Below are 14556 nucleotides of genomic sequence, written 5' to 3'. Positions count from 1 at the left end.
CCATCCGCCAACAGCCAGGTGGAAGACAAGGTACCGCCCACAATATCAAGACACTGCAATCCGCCACGGGCGGTACCAACGCCATCAAAAGCCTGGCAGAAACACTGAACAGAAGACGAAAGACTCACCATCAGTAACACCAGAGAAGAACAACGCCGCCATGGAACTGTAAGTCTTCCCGATGCTCTTCTACGCATGCTCCACCTGGAATACCAACGCTGATGAAGACAACGACGTGAGTACAGCCACCTAGCACACAAAGGAGGGAGAGAGCAAAAGGAGAGTGACCCACACACGCACAACACACACCAGACACACACACCATACACACAACCAGCTGTAGACAAAAAACAATGGCACAGGACACACAACATAATAACGCAAGGACAACAGTAAGGAAGTACTGAGAATGTATTGAATGGGAACAACCACCAAATGAACCAATTGGATAACAAAGAGATATGTACAATTGTCCAGAAAGGGCCAACACCCAGTCCAAAGTACACACATGGCCACAGAGCACAGTCCGAGGCCCAACTTGTTTCCTGACAACATCGGCACAGAACTGTGCAGGGGCATCATTTTGGAAGTGGGCAGGCATCTCAGGGGTAAGTGGGGTGTGGGGCACCTCAGCTGAAGTCGGGAACTTGCCCACTGGTTCTGGAGGGGGCTCCATGGCCATTACTCATTGCTGGGGAGTGCGAGGTCACAGTCTCTCAGGTGGGGTACTTGCCCACTGGTTCTGGAGGGGGCTCCATGCCCATTATCCTTTGCTGAGGAGTGCAAGGACACAGTCTCTCAGGTGGGGTACTTGCCCACTGGTTCTGGAGGTGGCTCCATGCCCATTATCCTTTGTGGGGGGGTGCAAGGTCACAGTTTCTCAGGTGCTGTACTTGCCCACTGGCTCTGGAGGGGGCTTCATGCCCATTATCCTTTGCTGGGGAGTGCAAGGCTACAGTCTTTCAGGAGGGGGCTCCTTGTACAGCAGTCCCTGGAGGGTGGCCTACATGCCCTCTGCTGGGGGTGAGGGCTGCATTGTCTCAGCTGGAGGTGAGGGCTCCATGACCACTGGTGGTGGTGGTGTTGGTACCCTGCCAGCCTCTGCTGGAGATGAGGGCTACAGTATCTCAGCTGGAGAAGGTGGCTCCTGGGCAGCCTCTGCAGGAGGTGATGGCTGCTGTGTCTCAGCTGGGGAAGGTGAGTCCTGGGCAGCCTCTGCTGGAGGAGAGGGCTGCAGTGTCTCTGAAGGGGACAAGGGGCCGGTGCCCACTGGTGGTGGTGGTGTTCGTACCCTGCCAGCCTCTGCAGTAGGTGAGGGCTGCTGAGTCTCAGCAGGGGAAGGGGCCTCCTGGGCAGCCTCTGTTGGAGACGAGGGCTGCTGTGTCTCAGCTGGAGCAGAGGGCTTATTTCTTTTCATGGCAGGAGGTGAGGGCTTCTTCCCTTTCCTGGCTGGAGGTGAGGGTGTCTTCCCCTTCCTGGCTGGTGGAGGGGGTTCCTTCCCCTTCCTGGCTGGTGGAGTGGGATCCTTACCTTTCCTGCATTGTGGAGTGGGATCCTTACCCTTCCTGTCTGGTGGAGAAGGAATGGGAGTGGAGGTTGAGGGAGTGGTTGTTGGAGGAGCACGTCTGCTGGACTTGGGTGCAGGTGCATGGGGAGTGTGCTGATGTGAGGTGGATGGCTGTTGGGTGTCTGAGTGCCTGCATTTGTGTCCTTTAGGAGGGAGGGGACAGACAGGGTGGGAGATGACACAGGGGGCTCGTGGATGGATATTGTGGATGTGTCTGCTAGTGAGGTGTGTGTGCTGCTGGGTATGGTGATGCTGGTGGTGGATGTTGAAGCAGTGCATGCAGGTGTGAGTGTGGACATGACTGTGAGGAAGAAGGAGGAGGGGGAGACAGTGGAAGCAGTGGATGTGGTTGTGTGTGCAACTGTCTGGTGTTTGCGTGAGTGCTTGCGGCCTGAAGTGTGGTGCCTTTGTTTGACTATGCCACTCTTGTGTGGTGTCTTGTGTGCATGCTCGTCTGTATGTGTGCAGGAGATGGGTTGGGGTTGAGGACACTGGGACTGGGAAGTGGGAGTTTGGAGGGGGGACGGTAGGAACAAGGACAATGGCTGCCATAAGAGAGGAGGCCAGAGCCTGAATCGATCTCTGTTGGGCCGCCAATCCACTGTGGATACCCTCCAGGAATGCACTGCATTGTTGCATCTGGGTCACCAGCCCCTGGACGGTATTCACAATGGTTGACTGCCCTACAGGGATGATCTCAGGAGGTCAATAGCCTCCTCACTCTGGGCAGCAGGGCTCACTGGGGCAGGGCCTGAGGTGCCTGGGGCGAAGGAGATGCCCACACTCCTGGAGGAGCGGGCACGGGCAACTCGCTGAGGGGCTGCTGGGAGGGCGGTGCTGGTACAGGGGTGGCGGTTGTACCTGCAGCTAGGGTGGTCACAAAGGTGTCTGTCACCACCAGGGAGCTTCCATCGGAGGAGGTATCTGAGTCACTGTTGTCACCTCCTATCTCCGCCGTGGTGCTCCCCTCATCCTCCGTCCCACAGGTTCCCTCTGTGTCAGAGGACTCTGCCTCCTGGGTCCTGGAGGATGCAGCTCCCTCTGTCGCTGGTGCCCCTGCTCCTCTGCCAGATAATGCTAATGCACACATGGGCATGATGACAGAAGGAGAAATTGAGGGAGGGAGAGAAAAGGAGCACTGGGGCAATTACAGCACCAACACCACAGCTAGCATACACAGTACCTTCACACACAGGGATCAGGACTGAGCACTGCACTGGCATTCAACTGCCTAGATGCCACAGCAACATGAGGGCCAACCACCACCAACTGCACCCCTCCTGGGACCCACTAAGCCCTGTCTGACATTGAATGCAACCTAGCTAGGTTACCTGGATTTGCTATACACCCATTACCCTTGAGCTGGATCACACTGCAATGTCTGACCTGGCATTAAGGGGCACCCACTGACTCACATCCACCACCCGGATCCCATGCCACCTACCAATTATTGTTGTAACGCCCACTGTACTCACCCCCTTGTGGCTGCTGTGATGCCCTTAAGCACCCATCCAGATCTGGGTAGGCCACTGCCAGTATGTGGGCCATGGGCGGGGTCAGGTTCTGACGGGCACTCCTTCCTGGTTGGGAAGTGGGTGCTCCTTCTGCTGTAGACCCCCAGGGTCCGCATGTCCTTGGCGATGCCATACCACAATCCCTTCTTTTGATGGGTGCTGACCTGCAGAGGCGATACAGATGGGAGGACACCATTACACATACAATCCAGCCTGTCACACATATGACCCACCAATCCTGTTTCCATCTCCATTGGCACACACATCGCCCGGTGCCCTCCATGTACACTACCACCAGACATTCCCCCCCGATGACACAATGCTTGCACACACATCTCCATGCATCCTTCCCACATGCATCGTGCCTAGGGTGTACTCACCTGTTGGTCTGGAGGCCCATACAGCAGTCCATACTGGGGTAGGACCCCCATCCACCAGTCGCTCCAACTTCTCTGAAGTGAAGGCGGGGTCCTTTCCCCGGTCACACAGGTCATGGTAGGCTCCAGACACAGGTCACAGCAGCACACGCAGGGTAGGTGTTCTCCTGTGTAAAGTCAGGAAACAAGTGGGGATTTAGATAGAAAATGGCAGTCACGTCCGCGGCGGTGTACACCGTCACTGCCGGCGCTGATCCCCCATTGGCCACTGTACTCCATAGAGCCCCATATTAGCCAATGAGGAATTGCACGGCGGTGCAAGACCGCCTTCTGCCACGATGCCCAACGTCGTCGGAGTTACCTCACTTCCACCTGTCCCAAAATACAGGACAGGCAGTCATCATTTCATGGTGGTGGACAATGATCAGATTATCCATAACTGAGTCACTGCCCAGATTTGCACATACATTGCCATTCCCACTGTCCATCACATTGATGCTGTATGTACACTGAGGTGGTGGTTCCATTGTTCGAATTGTGACAGCCTACTCACTCTTGTGTCCCTTAGATACCTACCGCTGCAGATGAATAGGAGGAGGAGACAACCCCAGTGTACAGACCCTGTGTGGATTTAGATACACTGGAGGACAGGCACATTATACTCATCTATAGACTGGACAGGACAGGACCACAATCGCAGAACTGTGTGCCCAATTGGAGTCCTCCCAGTGTCCCTGTTCCCCTGTCCCCTGAACGGTGTGCCCACTGCCACTGTCCCCAGGCCCTTGATTGTCTTGGGGGTGAGGTGTGGACAGGGGTCCCTGTAGAGGTGGACACACTGCTGATTGACGTGTCCTAGGGACAGAAGTGTGGGGACGCTGGGTAGGTGCTGTGGTGTTGGATACTGATGGGGATGCTCTGTGGTGTACTGTGAGTGGGCTGGGGTGACCGACTGTCCAGTGGTCCCTGATGGGCCAGGTTGTTGATCCAAATCCTAAAGACTACACTGTGATATCATCTTTGATAGGACCCTAGAGGGTGCTGATCTTCATGTGGACAAATGAACACTGGCATCCAGAGTTTATATCTGAATATATACATATCTACACACACGCGTGCACGCACACACACACACACACACACACACACACTCTCTCTTTCTCTGGTGTCTAATTATGCGGAGCAGAACTATTCAATCATTTATGACTATCATTGAATAGCCTGTGATTCTGAAACATCTGATTGGGTAAAATGGGTCTTTTAGACTCCCACACACAGTACAACTATTAAAGAAAAAATCCCTTCAGGATGGCAAAGAGAAATGGTAAATACTTGAGGTCTAAAATTACACCAAGAATCCTGGTGTCAAGTGCTGAAATTCTGATCAAATTTAGCTTCCTTATTTTCATCAGCCAGAGGTAGGGTTGAGCCCTTTCAATAGCCACAATGTCTCTGATGCCCAAAACAATACAACAAGCATCTTGTGTCTTCCAAAAAGGAGGAAAATGCTGAAAGACCAAAACCTCCCAGGAAGAAGAGCAAGGAAAGGCAGCTGTCTGTAGCTGAAGACCAGCACTGAAATTGAGAAGGGAACTTGAAGCAAGCAGAGTATTCTGGAGCAAAGAAAACCCCGAGCTGAAAATCCAGGAACAAGGGACAAAAATAAAATCAGGAGCAAAGATTGCAGTGAAAAATAACTTCCAAATGTAATACAAAGCACCTTCTTTTATAGTGTCAACACAGGAATTATCCCATAAACCTCAAGTGATGCCCAACTGAGGGCAGCCTTCTTCCACTTGGATCAGTCTCCCAACAAACTATGCCCCTTGGCCTTCTGGGGTACTAGGAAATTCATACCAGAGAGATGGACAGCCAATGCAGCCTGACCCACAAACCCAGGTAGTGTGACAAATGTTGGCAGCTAAGTGTTTTCTGAAGTGTGCAACGTCACCACAATACGGCAACACAATCCCACACTAGGAAGCCCACATGTGGAGAGTTTGGTGACTGCAGATTAGGCTACCTGGGAGGGTGGGCAGGGAAGGAAGGGTGAGATGGGTGCCTCAGACAACATGTAAAGATTTCAAAGGTTAACATCCCTGCCTTTTTAGAGGACATTCAGACAGTTTTCGCCATATGGACCCTTTTTTATTTCATAGTCTAGGAGAACAAAATGCCATGTAAAGTAACATATTATTCAGACTTATGTACTTATTTCAAGCCCTTTCAGTACATATAGACAATTACATTTTTAAAATGTACAGAAATATGTGACAAAGCTTATCTGGAATGGATTCCGACCAAAATCTTGTAGTGCTTAATGCACCAGATTAGAAAAAAAGAATGGCACTGCAGGTTATGCACATGTAATAGGCTGTGGAGTAATTGCAAACAGTGGCCAAGTTGTCTAGGCCAGAAAAGGACAAAACACTGGTATACACAGAACATGATTTTGTTGGCAGGTCACCTTAGGACCTAATTTGGTGTGACCTAGACTGAGGTTCCTTAAGGTGTCCCCAAATACCCCTGTTAGCAGTGCCTTTAGCTAATGGGATAAATCAGCAGAGTTGTAAACTGAAAGCAATATCCTCGCCCTACACCCCACCCCCATTTCAATGAGATATGTACACCAGCATCAAGAGCCCTTTTCAAAAATGGACAGGGGAGGTGTAGAATGGTTAAAGACTTGTTTAAAGGGGACAAACTAATGTATACAACATAAGCTACAAAATCCCTTATAACAACAGGAGAGGCTCTGATATTCCCAGCTAAGACACTGAGGCCCTCATTACGAACATGGCGGTTCAGAACGCCATGCCGGCGGTGGTGGAAAATACCGCCACCGGCATGGCGGTCTGAACTGCCATATTCTGAACAAGGGAGGCCGTCAGGCAGCCTGACGATGGCGGATTACTTTATCCGACAGGGCAGCGCTGCTCTGCGGATAAAGAACCCTTGTTCCTCCAGCCTTTCCCTGGTGGGTTCCCCCACCAGGGAAAGGCTGGCAGAAGGGGTGCACTGGGGCCCACTGCACTGCCCATGCACTTGGCATGGACAGTGCAGGGGTCCCCGTGCAGTGCCCCGTTGCACAGGTCACTGCCCGTAAATCGGCCAGAGAAAGTCACAGAAAACACATCAATCTTTGAGCTGCTGAAAAAACAGTGTTTGGTGTCTGGGGGACGTGGGGGGGACAAGGTGGAATTGAGTCAGTACCCATACGCATTGTTGATTAAGGGAGGATTCACACAACACTTTGTGACTCAAAGCTTCTTTGCAGAAAAATAAATTGTAAGGTCCAGGCCAAACATTAGATGCCAGGAGTATGCAAAACATGTGTCTCTACAGCCACACATGGAACAAGCATACGATTTATCAGGATTCCACAGCGCAGGAGTTTCAGAAAGCAAAGGGCATACTTTTAGCAGTACAAAAATACTAATGAGGATACTTCAGTTTGATTACATCCATCTCTCCATCAGGCACTTCGGGACATTGCACAGCAGCCTAGAAAAGCACTGTATAGCTTTAACACTTCAAAAAATAACATGTATCAATTATTAGTTCAAAATAAATACTTGGAACAAGGAACATTTCCTAGAGTATGTATTCCCAAAATGTATTGATGGGGCACTGTGATAAGGGTTTATGAATAAAGGAATGGTGTATAGGGGTTAATGCTATAGGGTTTATAGACTGAGGTACAGTTTTAAGTGTTTGAGGTATGCAGGCTAGGCTTTAAGGAGTTAGGGATTAAGGCGCATGAGTTAAAGGTTAGGGGTATAGGCTTGAAACAGTGTTCCCAAAGTTTGAGGCATGGCACCATGGTGCGCCATCAGAACTCACCAGGGGCACCACACACTTCTAGGGAACACTGAACTGCTTTCATTTTCACACTACCGTACGGCCCCATTCTAAAAATACATCACATTTAGAATGGAGCTGTACAGTAGTATGAAAAAGAACAAATCACAGTGGAAATAAATCGAACTTGTTAGGGTTTGGCAATGTTATGTTGTAAGTTGTAAAACCCATCAAGTTTGATTTGTTTCCGCTGTGAGTCTCTCTTTCATAGTACTGTTCAACTAACAAAGCTGCATGGTAGTATAAGAGAAAGACTTGCAGTGGAAACAAATCAAAATGGATGGATTTTACAATAGATATCGTAACATTGCAAAAACCTAACAAGTTTGATTTATCTGCACTGCGATTCTTTCTGTTTCATACTACTGTATGGCTCCATTCTAAAGACAAGTTACGTTTAGAACGGAGCCGAACAGTTGTATGAAAAAGAAAGAATCACAGTGGAAATAAATCAAGCTTGTTAGGATTTTGTAATGTTACATAGTAAATTGTAAAACCCATCAAGTTTGATTTGTTTCCACTCAGTGTTTAATAATTTATAAATAAAAACATACCTGAAAGCTGTCCTCTAAAAAACACGCAGCTGCTGCAGTTAAATATGCATGCACAGAACACTGAGGCAGCGGTAATCCTAAAGCCATCTTGGGCCTCTTCAATCCATTTACAGCCTCTCCCTGCCCCTTCAGTTCACTCCTGCAGCTTTCTCCCAATGTGAAGCTTTTCCGTCCTTCTCTTCCTTCGTCTTTCCCATATGAATAAGTTACTTACCTTCGGTAACGCTTTTTCTGGTGGATACAGTAACTACCTGTGGATTCCTCACCTAAAGAATTCTCCCCTCGCGCCAGCCTTCGACGGAAATTTCTTCTAGCTCTGCACGTCGACGATGACGTCACAATCGCCCAACTCCACGCGACGCCACATGACGTCATCCAGGCAATAAGAAGCCCACGTCGACGTGCAGATATCAGTTTTCACCATTTTTTACGTGCCATAGAGGCGAACAGGTTAACCTGAAGAGCACACATTCATCCAGAATAGATGAAAATAAAACATTTAATATAAAACTCAATATAAATCACAGTTCTGAATGCTCAATTCGAGATAGAAATAAATATATATATGTATAATTCCAGTCCAAAATGTCCTTTTCACTATCTTAATTTGGAAAGGAAAAGTATATACAATGAATACAACTATATGCATGAAAAAGCTATATACATATATATATATATATACAAGATCAAGGATGCGCACCCAAAGAGATCTTGGTTTGACCAGTCAGGCAACGGGGAGGTGGGTGGGACCGTGAGGAATCCACAGGTAGTTACTGTATCCACCAGAAAAAGCGTTACCGAAGGTAAGTAACTTATTCTTCTGATGGATACACATACCTGTGGATTCCTCACCTAAAGAATAGAGTCCCCAAGCAGTATAACCTCCGGAGGTGGGTGCTCGAATGGTCAAACCAAGAAATCTTGCAGCACCGAGCGAGCAAAATGGCCATCCCTCCTGACCTCAGAGTCCAAACAGTAATGCTTGGCAAAAGTATGGAGGGATGCCCAGGTCGCTGCCCTGCAGATGTCAGCCACAGGAACACCTCTAGCCAAAGCAGATGAAGCCGCTTTGGCCCTGGTGGAATGGGCACGAAGCCCCACAGGTGGATCTCTCTTCGCCAAAGAATAGCAGATCTTAATACATAGAATGACCCACCTGGATAGCGTTCTCTTGTGGACCGCTCTACCTTTCCTCTTCCCCACGTATCCAACGAAGAGCTGTTCATCCTGTCTGAACTCTTTCGTCCTGGCGACGTAGAAGCTCAGTGCTCTTTGCGGATCCAGCCGGTGGAGCCTCTCTTCCTCCTTGGATGGGTGAGGTGGAGGGTAAAAGGAAGAGAGAGTAATTGACTGCCCCAGGTGAAAGGGTGTAACAACCTTCGGTAGGAAAGCAGCCTTGGTCCTCAACACCACTTTATCCTTGAAGAAGGAAAGGAATGGGGTTTCTACAGTTAGAGCCTGAAGCTCACTAACCCTTCTGGCAGATGTTATTGCCACCAGGAAAACAGTTTTAAATACTAGGAACCGTAAAGAACAAGAGTGCATGGGTTCAAACGGGGCCCCCATAAGAAAAGTTAAAACCAAGTTAAGGTCCCACTGAGGCATAACAAATGGCGTGGGCGGATACTTATTAGTGAGTCCCTTTAGAAACTTTAAAACAATTGGTGATTTAAAGAAGGATGGTTGATCAGGAAGGCACAAAAAAGCAGATAGTGCAGATAGATAACCCTTAACAGTGGCAACTGAAAAACCTTTCTGTGCCAAATAGAGCGCAAATGACAAAATGTCAGTAAACCAGCTCTTAAAGGACCTAAACTATTCTCTCCACACCAGCTTGTAAACTTAGCCCAACGATTTGCATAGATTGACTTGGTGGAGTGTCGCCTGGCCGATAGAATAACTTCCACCACATCTGGATGGAGAGAAAAGGAACTCAGATTGCCCCGTTCAATCTCCAGGCATGAAGGTGCAGGCTCTGGAGGTGGGGTGCAGAATCTGCCCCTGCGACTGCGAGAGGAGGTCCACCCTGCAAGGGAGAAGGAGCGGAGGGCACTGAGAGAGTTGGAGTAGGTCCGAATACCACACCCTTCTCGGCCAATCTGGAGCTATTAAGATGATTTGAGCTCGGTCTTGGCGGATTTTCCTGAGAACTTGAGGAATCAAGGGTATGGGGGAAACGCGTAAAGCATCTGACCCTTCCAGGACATCTGAAACGCGTCCCCCAGAGCTCCTTGCACCGGATACTGGAGGCTGCAAAACAGTGGGCACTGTGCATTCTCTTGAGTTGCAAACAGATCTATTTGTGGATATCCCCACATCTGTAAGATATACAGAACTAGATCTGGATGAAGACGCCACTCGTGGTCGACCGAGCTGCGTCGGCTGAGAAGGTCTGCACGCACATTCAGGACTCCGGCTAAATGATGTGCAATCAAGCAGATCTTGTGGTCCGAAGCCAGGACCAAAGTCGAAGAGCTTCTCTGCAGAGAAGATACGACCCCACTCCTCCCTGTTTGTTTATATAGCACATCGCGGTCGTGTTGTCCGTTAGAACCTGGACTGACTGACCGCGAATGGAAGGGAGGAAGCCTGGAGTGTCAGCCGTACTGCCCGCAATTCTAACAGATTGATGTGTAATTTCTGTTCTACTGGAGACCAAAGGCCTTTGATCTCCAGGTCCCCCAGATGAGCTCCCCACCCTAAAGTGGAAGCATCTGTTACCACTGAGGCCACTGGTGGGGGTAGCGAGAACGGCCTTCCTTGAGACAGGTTGTCGACCGCTGCCCACCATTGAAGATCCACTGCAGTGTCTCTGGAGATCTTTATCGAGTCTTCGAGATCCCCTTTGTGCTGAAACCACTGCCTGCGGACGCACCACTGGAGAGCCCTCACGTGCCAGCGTGCATGAGTGACCAACAGTATGCAAGAAGCAAACAGACCGAGCAGACGAAGGACTTTGAGGATTGGAACTACCGCTCCATTTCGAAACATTGGAATCAAAGCCTGTATGTCCTGAACCCGATGTGGCGGAGGAAAGGCCCGATTCAATGTCGTGTCCAATACTGCCCCTATGAACAGGAGGCGTTGAGAGGGCTCCAGGTGAGACTTGGGTACATTGACTGAAAACCCCAGGTCGTACAACAATTGAGTCGTCGACTGGAGATGGCACCGCACGAGCTCTGGAGTACTGGCTTTGATCAACCAATCGTCCAGATAGGGAAACACAGCGATCCCTTTTCTTCTGAGCTCTGCTGCTACCACCGTCATCACCTTCGTGAAGACTCGAGGTGCTGAAGTAAGACCAAATGGGAGGACCGCAAACTGATAATTTTGTGATCCCACCACAAAAGGAGGTACTTCCTGTGCGATCTGAGGATCGGAATATGAAAATACGCGTCCTGCAAATCGACCGACACCATCCAGTCTCCTTCGTTCAACGCCAAAAGAACCTGTGAGAGGGACCAATTCAAAATCCTCAAGTCCAAAATCGGTCTCAGCCGACCATCCTTCTTGGGAATCAGAAAGTATCTTGAATAGCACCCCTGACCCCTCTCTTGCTCGGGAACCAACTCTATTGCACCTTTTTGTAATAGGGATAATACCTACTGCTGTAACAGGAGAAAATGGTCTTCCGAACAGAAGGATGGGCGGGGAGGGAGGGCGGGAGGAAATTCCCGAAAGGGAAGAGCGTACCCCCTCTTCACAATGTCGATGACCCAGGAGTCTGATGTTATGACCTCCCACATTGGAAGAAAAAGGGTAAGTCTCCCCCCTACTGGAGACAAATGGACAGGGAATGGTGGAGGACTACGGCTGCTTTCCTTGCTACACCCCTCCCGAGGAAGAGGAAGAGGCAGAGTGCTGCAAGGTGGCTCCTCTCGTACGGACTCTGCCCCTGCCCCTGAAGGATCTGTAAGGCAGGGTAGAAGCAGTTTGTTGTGGTCCTTGCAGTCTTCCTCGAAAGGAACCACGACCAAATCCTTTAAACTTCCGAAAGCCTCTAAAGGTGGATGAGGCCGACGACTGGATTCCCAAGGATCTAGCTGTCGCTCTGCTCTCTTTAAAACGTTCTAAGGCTGAGTCAGCCTTAGAACCGAAGAGCTTTTCCCCATCAAACGGAAGATCAAGGAGTGTAGCCTGCACGTCCGTCGAGAAGCCCGAGGATCTAAGCCAAGACTGCCTCCTAGAAACTATGGTCGTGCCCATAGCCCTAGCCACTGAGTCCGAAGTGTCCAAACCAGACTGGATCACTTGCGTCACAGCCACTTGAGCATCCGAAAAGAGTTGCAGCATCTCCTGTGACACATTAGGATGGCCCTTTGCCTCTTCCATAAGGGCATGTATGTAACGTCCCAGTATGCATGTGGCATTGGAAGATTTCAGAGCCATACTGCACGATGAAAATGTCTTTTTAGCAGTATGGTCCATCTTTTTAGACTCTCTATCAGCAGGAACCCCAGGAAACGAGCCAGGAGAGGATCTGGAGGAACATGAAGCTTAGACCACAAGGCTCTCCGGAGTTGGTTGCTTGGAAAGAAACACTGGATCCCCAGGCGCCGACCTGTAACGCCGAGCCACCGCTCTGTTGACCGCAGCGGTGGATACAGGTTTCATCCAAATATCCTTCATAGGGTCCAGCAGACCCTCATTGAATGGAAGAAGAGGCTCAGCAGAAGCAGATGTCGGATGGAGGACCTCTGTCAATAAATTTCTCTTAACCTCCGAGGTAGGAAGAGTAATATCCAAAAAGTCCACAGCCTTACGAATGACCTTATGGAAAGAAGCTGCTTCCTCTGTGATCTCTCCAGGAGAAGCTAGATCCCATTCCGGGGTAGTGTCAAGGCCACTAGCTGAGTCCAGACCCTAGAAGTCACCTGAGGGTTCTACAACTTCTTCTTCCTCCAGGTGTTGCCTCGCGTACTCCTCCTCTTCCAAGAGACGAAGGGCCAGGCGCCTTGATCTAAGTCTGGACTCCAAGCCTGGAGTTGACAAGGCGTCAGCCGACGCCGAAGATCTCCGTCGGCGCCGAACCTCGAATTCGTCTGACACCGGAGGCTCCGGCTCCACAGCGTTCTTGGACGTCGATGGGATCCGAGGCGAATCCGACGGAGCCGTAACAGGTGTAGCCATCCTGATCGACGTCGTAGGCATTGGCGTCGCTTCAGACGCAGCAGACATAAACGGGGTGAACGGCGCCGACTTGAAAGACGCCGGAAAACCCAAGTCGTAGGCCAAAGGACCAGGCGGACCTGCATGACTTCCACCCGGCGTTATGGAAGCAAAGATGTTAAACATAGCGTTCAAAAACGCGGCAGGATCCGATCCCGGAGTCGGGAAAGCCGGGTACTGTTGCTGCTGCACCGGCGCCGGCAAAGCTGCTGAAGAGGGTCCAGGTAACTCCTGGCCAGGAGAACCTTCAGGCCTCTGGGGAGGCTCGACCTCAAAGACCGACCCAGGTGACGTCGGGGTCGCCGGAGGTGGAGGGGTGACGGTCGGGCTTATCTCCCACGTCGGACGACGCCGAGTCGACGGAGAGGGCGTTCTAGACCTGGACCGTCCTTTGCTCGATCGGCACCGAGATCCATGACGGCGCCGAGAGCTACTATGGTGATGACGAGACCTAGAGGATCTCGACAAAGACTCCCTCCTATGACGCCTCTCTTTCTTCTTCTTGGACCGGGCCAAGAATAACTTCGCCTCTCTTTCTTTGAGTGCCTTAGGGTTCATGCGCTGGCACGAACCGCATGCCTCGACCTCATGATCAGAACTAAGGCACCAGAGGCAGTTTTCGTGGGGGTCGGTAACCGACATCCGACCCCCGCATTGGTTACAAGGTTTAAAGCCGGATTTTCTAGGCTGCGACATCGTAACCGTCCGTTGGTAACAGTAGCTCCCTGTGAGCCTCGAAGAAACAACTGTTATTCGGGCACGGAAAAAAGGGAACTGGCGTCTGCACGTCGACGAGGGCTTCTTATTGCCTGGATGACGTCATGTGGCGTCACGTGGAGTCAGGCGATTGTGACATCATCGTCGACGTGCAGAGCTAGAAGAAATTTCCGTTGAAGGCTGGCGCAAGGGGAGAATTCTTTAGGTGAGGAATCCACAGGTAGGTGTATCCATCAGAAGTGCCTTTGCTCGCAGTAAATGCCTGATGCAGAAAACTATGGCCCATATTTATGAAAAGTTTGCGATGCATTTGCATAATTTTTTTATGTAAAAGTGGCGCAAATGTACAAAATATAATTATATTTTGTAAGTTTGTGCCAATTTTGTGTCAAAAAATAATGCAAACAGGGCGCAAACTTTTCATAAATATGGGCCTAAGTGCCAGTCCTTAAAAATAAGTGCCGGTGCCCCCCACTGGGATCCCAGGGCCAGATGTATCAAAGCTTTTTGCATTCGCAAACGGCGCGAACGGCCGTTTGCGAATGCAAAAATGCCTTTCAGCATGTATGAAAGGCATTCGCTATGCAATTTGAAGGAATCGTTAAAATAGCGATCCCTTAAAATTGCGACCCCGCTTACAGAATCGCAAATTGCGATTCTCTAAATAAGAAATCGCAAATAAGGAATCCTTATTCGCGATTCCTTAAGCACGTGTATCAAGCCTTTCCCTAATGCGAATTGGGCATCAAGGAATCACAATTACCACCAAATAAAACTTGCTAGTAACCATGTGCAAA

The 14556-nt window shown here is 50.0% G+C and overlaps 1 protein-coding gene across 5 annotated transcripts in view; it reads right to left on the bottom strand.

Moving 5' to 3' along the window:
• LOC138299052 (zinc finger protein 419-like) overlaps positions 1-14556 on the bottom strand; it is a 233787-nt gene that overhangs the window by 102938 nt on the left and 116293 nt on the right. Inside the window, exons 2-3 of one of the 5 annotated variants that reach the window (XM_069237042.1) lie at positions 3462-3625; positions 129-3245 (exon numbers count right to left, since the gene is read on the bottom strand). The exons of the other annotated variants lie outside the window; for them this stretch is intronic. Of the exons in view, the coding sequence (XP_069093143.1) occupies positions 129-162 (34 nt within the window). The 5' untranslated portion in view covers positions 163-3245; positions 3462-3625. The remainder of the gene's footprint in view (positions 1-128; positions 3246-3461; positions 3626-14556) is intronic. 5 annotated transcript variants of the gene reach the window in all.

The sequence above is a fragment of the Pleurodeles waltl genome, chromosome 1_2, assembly GCF_031143425.1.
Source record: "Pleurodeles waltl isolate 20211129_DDA chromosome 1_2, aPleWal1.hap1.20221129, whole genome shotgun sequence".
Lineage (NCBI taxonomy): Eukaryota > Metazoa > Chordata > Amphibia > Caudata > Salamandridae > Pleurodeles > Pleurodeles waltl.
This window is presented reverse-complemented; position numbering and strand designations above follow the sequence as displayed.